At 37.3% G+C, this 7554-nt stretch overlaps 1 protein-coding gene across 4 annotated transcripts in view; it reads right to left on the reverse strand.

The window, feature by feature from the left end:
* LOC134534809 (zinc finger protein 266-like) overlaps nt 1–7087 on the reverse strand; it is a 23873-nt gene extending 16786 nt beyond the window's left edge. The window contains exons 1-2 of one of the 4 annotated variants that reach the window (XM_063373417.1): nt 6909–7087; nt 4728–5111 (exon numbers count right to left, since the gene is read on the reverse strand). In XM_063373417.1, coding sequence (XP_063229487.1) covers nt 4728–5111; nt 6909–6916 — 392 coding nt within the window. In that variant the 5' untranslated portion in view covers nt 6917–7087. Of the gene's footprint in view, nt 1–4727; nt 5112–6226; nt 6535–6565 lie in introns of those variants that run through there. The other 3 variants (XM_063373408.1, XM_063373427.1, XM_063373436.1) reach the window with 3 other exon arrangements.
* Nucleotides 7088–7554: the final 467 nt, after the last annotated feature.

Genomic DNA, 7554 nt, shown 5'->3' on the forward strand with positions numbered 1-7554 from the left:
ATATCAACATTAATCAGCACTTTCACCATTTGCATGGAGACATATATGACTTACCCTATATTTTTGTTCAACACTGAACGGCTGTCTTAATCGTGTGTCATGACGAATACATTTAATACATAACATTGTCACAAAATCTTGTATAGTTTTCTTTGGTCTAGTTTCAATTTAGTTACATTTTCGATATTTCATTGTCAGTTTATTTTACTGCATTTTGCAGCATATTACTCTTCAAAACCCAATAATGTTTACAATATATTGAAGTACCATTTTCAAAAACAAATGCACATCCCAAAATTTACACCATCTGATCATGACAGTTCTGAAGACAAATTTACGAATGGCACACAGGTCCAGCATTCAATCCCATCTTGACCATCTTCATTTCAGTTCTCTGTAGTTTCCCAAAATCACCCCAGGCAAATGCTACAGGCACAGCCAATTCTTCCCCCAAATTTGTTCCACTTACATTTACATCATTTGTGCCCGGCTGATGTGCATGTACGTCGTCGTAAAACGTGTTCGTGAGAACATAGCTCCATCCTTCTCCGTCAGGAATCAAACCCACATGTTTCCAAATACAGAGTGTGCAAATAAACCTGCAAAAGCACCTAGCTCCAGGTTAACAACTGACAAGAACTGGCTCTCTATCTACACAACATAATACGTTGCTGGCCAGTGCATCTGGTCGATTTCTAGCCGTCACTCAAGCTTACAAGAAGCTTGACATGACCAATCCTGGTTCTAGCTGCAAAACTCTGGCCTCTCTTCTACATCTCACCCCTTCCTTCATGAATCAGCTTGAGTTCATACAATGGCCACAAGAAGCCACTTAGCAGTCTTTTTTAATGATAAACATAAGAATACCTTAAATATGTTATATTTTAACATATATAGGTATATATATGTTATATTTTAACACACACACACATATATATATATTTTTTCTTTATAATCTGTTTCAGTGATTAAAATGGTTACATTCATTATAGCCTCAAATCTTGAGTTTTAATAGTTTTACGATGAAGACTACATCCAAATGGTTGATTAGGAACTCCACATAAACACGTGTTCTCAGTTATTGCTAGGGTTGGAAAGAAATTGGCCTGTGTAGAGTTTAAAATATTGAAATATATACTTTTTTTTTTATAAAAACATTTATAAACAATCAAGTGGAGTTGTATTATGAGTTCTATTTGAATAATAATTAAAAAAATGGAATTTTTGGGAAACTAATTTAGGAAGCTACTGCCTTAAAATACACCTGCAAGTACTTACATACTAATGAAGAAATAAGTTAAAATTTTAACATGTTAAATTTGATATTAAGGACCCATGAGGAGTGGAACAGTGAAATGAAGTAGAGACTAAATGCATTGGTTGGGTAAACAGGAGTACCTCGAGAAAACCCACAGGCTCATTGCGAGCTACACCACATTTTTCACCTGCCAGGAGTAACCCAGCACCAGCTTGGGGGGCGGGGGGGGGGGGGGGGGGGGGGGGCAAGTGAGCTGACCACCCAACCACCACAATCCAACCAGGTGTGTTTCACCCAACACAATCAACTATCGCAACTATACGTGACTACCAACACTAGATGAATTAAATTTAAGCTTTAAATCGGCAATCTTTCTGAAAGTTGAACTTAATCTGAGATCAGTTTACCTTATCTTTCTCATGTTTTATTCCTACAGAGTGGCTTTAAAAATGGTGGTAGTGCTCGAATGGTAGTCTGCTGAACTTCATTTGGAGAAACTAGAATGTGTACATTTGTGGTTTTGAGAGAAAATAGAGAGGTAGCACTCATAATGGCTTGAGAAATAATGAGCATATGAAAATATAAAAAGCAATAAAGCATACCATACAAGAAAAATTTAGGATTCCTGTTTTATTACAAATATGTCAAGGATTTTAGGTTGAATTTTATTGCAATGTAAACAATAATTTTTATTGCATGGAGTCTAGATTACACAAAAAATGGAAAAAAAAAAAAAAAACCTTATAAAGGTAACAAAAAAGTACGGAATAAAATCTAAAAATTATGTTCTTAAAAACAATTTATTTTGTTGTTGGAGAGTAAAAAAAAAAGGCAAAGGAACACCAAACGTAACTACAAAGTTACACTGCAGTAAATGATCAAGTTTATAATAATATTCATTTACTAGCTGATGCACCAGTGCTTTGCTAGGGCAGTCTACCAGAACACTCGTACACTGCTTACTTTACATGCCCCTCCTCGTAGACATGCCACTGTCTAAGATAAACAGGAAGAAATATAAACCAAAGATATCATGGAGTCAACAGTTTTCAAAGGCCATCGAATTCACATTTATTTAACCAATAATACTGTGTCAATGAGATTGTAAAGATAGTTACAGAAAGACTAGATTAAGATCCGGAAGGGAATGAAAGTCAACAATCTAACAAACGTTGCCAGTGACCAAGAAAGCATCAACAATCTAACACCGGTTGCCATGGGACAAAGAAAGCATCAACAATCTAATAACCATTACCTGGACACAAAGAAAGCACCATAACTGTTGTCAGGAGACAAAGAAAGCATCAACAATGCAATATCCATTGCCAGGAGACGAAGATAGCACCATAACTGTTGCCAGAAGTCAAAAATCATCAACAATCTAATAACAGTTGCCAGGAGACAAAAATAACATCAACAACAATGCACCGGCCAATGGTTGAAAATCGCTAATTGTTAAGAAAATTAAATTTAAAAAAACTGAAACAATTAGAAAAAAATCTCCCAGGTACTAACTGACAGGCCCCACCACAGGAAGATCCACCTACAAAATTTCACAGCTTAGGCCTTACTGTCCCCGTACTACCGAAACTACAGATAGAAATACAGGCAAACTCCTTTTATTAATACACAAAAATAGAAAATAGCAGTACAAAGCTGGCTTGAAGAAGAAAATTTACATGGTATAAAAGTGTGTCAGTGTTTGTGTGTATGTTTTTTTTTTCCTGCTTGAGCCATTTCAGTTTCTGATTTAAATAGAAGTAATTAGTGGCAAAAACTGGCCAAACATAAGCAGTCAACTTCATTCTCATTATTATTAAGGAAATTGAGTATACTCACAGTGAATAATTGGGCATAATGCATAAAGCATGTGTCAACATAACACAAAAAAGAATAAATGAAATGATACGCAAACTAACTGAGATTTAATTGCTCGAACTTGGTTGATGAATATGGCCCTAAGAAAATATGGTATTTAAAACAAAAAAAACCTTGAAAATAGAATCAGCAAAATGCGATGAAATCTAACCTTAGAAACATATTGTTATGATAACTCTATGGACGATGATGCCAGGCCAGCCCACGCGCCTGCCTGCGGGTGGGGTGTGATACAGGCAGTGCCCGTCACGCATTACTGCTACATGCCTAATCCAATTGGCAGCTGCACCTCGCCACCCCTTTTCCCTTTCCCAATGCTCTCCCTCTGAGCAGGAGAATCCTCTGCTGCTCTCGAGGCTTCGGCACGTTCCCAGAGCCCTGTACGAGAAGTGGCGTAACTAGGACACCATTGTTTTTAGAGCTTTGAGTGTTAAGTGGGGAATTTTGATGATGTGATACTTTGGAGGGCTACGAGACCTTTCCAGGTCAGGACTTGGCCAGGTATTAGAGACAGAGGCCAACCTGGAGTGAGAGAGGCTGGTGGCGACACAGACGTGTGCATGCGCAAGGCTGGTGGCAATGCCGGCGGATCCTCGGGGCGACCTGTGAGGGTGATTGACCCCTTGGTGAGCGACACAGCGTGTGCTAAGGTTGGTGTATCAGGGGCTCAAGCATCCAGGACTGTGTTGTGTGTGCAACAGACGAGTGAATAGTGTGAGGCAGTGTATTGGAACAGAGGTGCGCGTGGTATGAGATGAGCAGTAGAGAGCCCCTGTTAACCAGAGCTCCCGTGGGGAGCATTTAATGAAAGAGTGTACTTAATGAAAGTGAACAGACAAATTGTTATAACTTAACGAATAGTGTAAATATTAGAAAATAAATAAAACTGTATTTCATTAATCGTGCTATCCTTTCTGGAACTGTTTTCCACACTCGTAACCTAATATTAATAAAATCAAACAATTACCAATACTATTAAATAACTCACACGACAACTTACAAAATTTTTAAACATCCAAATTTTAAACAACATATGAGAGTCTTGTTCCAAGTATTTAACATGGCAGAAATAATGTAACTGTTTCATGAACATGCTACTGGAAAATAATTTGTCTCTGGTAATGAACTAATAGAATTATAGTTTTACGATTTTACAATACGATCAGAAAAACTCTGGATGTAAAAACAATTGCATTTTAGTCTTTATTTGCCTTTTTATTTTCTTCTTCCCAATACACCCCAGTCCTAGATAACTGTTCAAAATATATAACTAACTGGTTACAGATCAACAGAAATTAATGAGATGGTGGAATAAATTGGTTGACAGAAAGTACAACATATGTGAAGTACAGAAAACACTTCATACATTTAAACCTGCATCCTCAATTTCGTGAAGGGTTTTTAGTTATGTGGCATTACTAAAAAATTATTATAAAAGAGGAAACAAATGCTATTAAGGTGACAGGAAATTAAGAATAAAAATTAAATCATAGTTTGATTGAATTAATGACAATTTCAAATTCAATTACCACAAGGGCACCATGAACAAGTGCTGACAATGCTGGGGTGCCAGCGGTTATCCTCGGCGTACCTCTTGTGCGTGGACTTGAAGTGGTAGTCGAGCGCGGGGGCGTTGAAGAACGAGACCCCACAATCCGGGCAGGAGTAGACCTTCGCGGGATTGCCCTTCTCCCCGTGGGTGGCCACGTGCCGGTCGCAGTTGTCCTTGAGGGGGAACTGCATGCCGCAGTGCGGGCAGAAGTGTTTGGCCACGTGGCCCGGGTGCTGGCGGAACTTGTGCTGGATGGCACACGTCACCGAGCGGAACTCCTGGCCGCACACGTCGCAGATTACATCCGAGGGCCTGCCCGACGTGGGGGCCAGCGCCTTGCTGCGGGCCGTCGAACGCTGCATCATGAAGTCCTTGTCAGTCACCGGCCTGCCTTTGCTGTCTATCTCTTTATTTGCGTGTTTCCTGCAAAAAAAAAACATTCAGATAATAGATACTGGTAAATATTGAGCATAGAGATGCAGCAAAAAAAAGGCAAAAAAAAATTTTTTTTTGCATCCTTAACTTTGTCCTAATCACTGTGTAAAACAGCATTGTGATACATCTATCTATTATTTCATTAGCAGAGGCAGAATTATTTACAGTAGCATGTAGTAGGATATGATTCTCACCTTGAATAATTATTGGATCAAGACGCGATGGGAAAATGCTTTTTATTTTAGTTCCTAACTTTTCCTAATCATTCTATAAAATATTACTGTGATACCGTATGCAGTTTACCAGTAGTTGAACGTTTTATATGCTCTGTAAAATAATTGTACTGCTGTTTACTAGTTGGGAGCAATCATAACACCTGTAGGAGTATTTGTGCCACATGGTATTATAAGTCATATGATGAGCTGTGCTAAACTTTTTTATGTAATCTTAAAATTGTTATCACTTCAAATAGGATATTTTGACTACATTTTGAACTGTTACGTTGTCTGTAAAGTAAAGTATGCATAGTGACAAATTTGTGTGGTGCTCAATACCATAGCCAAAACAAACTGTTTTCCAGAAGAGATTTCCCTGATTGTAGTCTCTGCCCTACTGTTTACTTGAAACATGCTGCATTTTGATAATGTGGTTCTCTAGAGATACTTAAAAATATAGTGGAGCTGAAGCTTTCAAAAAGACAGGCATTTTTAATGTCAGCAGGATGTTTTCTACCGTTTTCTAGCAGAATTGATTTTCCATTTCAAGTGAATATTGAACAATATTCACCGGAAAGGAAAAACCAATTAGGCTTAAAACAGTCTTGACACAGCTGTAACATACCAACATCAAACATCCATTCTTTATGAAAAGTCTCAGCTACGCAATTAAAACACAATCAAACTTTACGTCACATTATTTACATTATGTTTACAATGATTTTATACCAACCGTAACTGATAAACACATTTGAACTGTTGCACCTAACCTAACCCTTAAAACAGTCAATTCTGCTGAACTACTTGAGTATTGCAATGCTGTTTTACATAATGATTAGGAAGAAGCTAAGGATATGATAAAAACATGTTTTAACATTTTTTGTTCACCTTTGTTTTGATGTGCCCCTGTGCTCAATATTTACAACACAAGTTACAACAACCAAAGCTAATAAATTAACCTAATTATAATAATAAATTAATAAATATTTGTTCAAATTAATTGTTTCGCTTTTGCAGAACTATTATTAAACTAAACCAAGCATAGTAAATTGACTTCAGGTAAGAAATAAGAGTTTAGTAGAAATTTTCGACACAACTACTATCAGTGAACACCTAGTGACATTTTAACTTTAGGTAGAAAATAAAGAGTTAAGAAGGAATTTTCGATACATAACTCTACGTCTGCACAGTACACAGCTAGTGACGTTTCCATAAGGGCTACCATACCGAAAATGATCCTGCAGTAATTCCTTAGTCTCCAGCTTCGTGTCGCACAGCACACACTGATGAACGCTTTTGTCGGACATTGTGACGCTAAAACGATAAACGTCTTGACGGTTACCGCATTTAATAAATAAATCTACGACAAATATACAAACAAACCTATTTAGAACGATAGTAAAGAGACTACGTTTAGATCGCCAGAATCCGAACACCACAAGAGAATTAAATTTAACCAAATCTTAATCCCAAACTCTAACTCGCGGATTGTATATATTAAAATACTTAAAATTAAAACAAATGTACATATTAACATACTAATAAAAGTACATTATACAAAACGACGCACTCCGCCATTTTCGCGTTAAATTGAAGTTGGCGCCATCTATTGGAGAATGGTATTACTTCTTTAGAACGTGTGTTCTAGTATTATACTCTGTCTTATACTATTTTTTAATATTTATTTTGAACACTTTATACGTTCGTAACATTATTAACTACTTTCTTGGTTTAATTCACTTTTTTTTTCTGTTCGAGGTAGCAGCATAATTTTGCAACATTTTGCAAAAATAGAATAATAACTTGAGAGGAATACAAATGGGTTCAAAAAAGAACGGACGAGATAGTAAATAAATCAGATCTTGCTTTCTTCTGTTATGAACACAGCAGTTAGCACTGCCACTTCTGACAAAGCATGTGATATATACAATTGAGCATCTCGATCAAAACTCAAGGGAGGCATTTTCGAAAATTCCTCAGAAGGTGATGGGAAACTTCATATTATGTCAATCCCAATCATGAGGTGTCAAGCGAGAGTAATTTACTTATGTAATGCAAGTTTCTGCATGCCAGTCGACTTTCAACTACTTGAATGACTAGGGGAATCAAACATACTTAGCTGAGCCATACCAATTGATGTGAACCCGTAGCGAGGGCGTAGGCACTCCTAGCACCGCACCAATTCCATAAGATCCAACTAAGCTGCCACACTGCAC

This window comes from Bacillus rossius, chromosome 1 (assembly GCF_032445375.1).
Source record: "Bacillus rossius redtenbacheri isolate Brsri chromosome 1, Brsri_v3, whole genome shotgun sequence".
NCBI classification, from domain to species: domain Eukaryota; kingdom Metazoa; phylum Arthropoda; class Insecta; order Phasmatodea; family Bacillidae; genus Bacillus; species Bacillus rossius.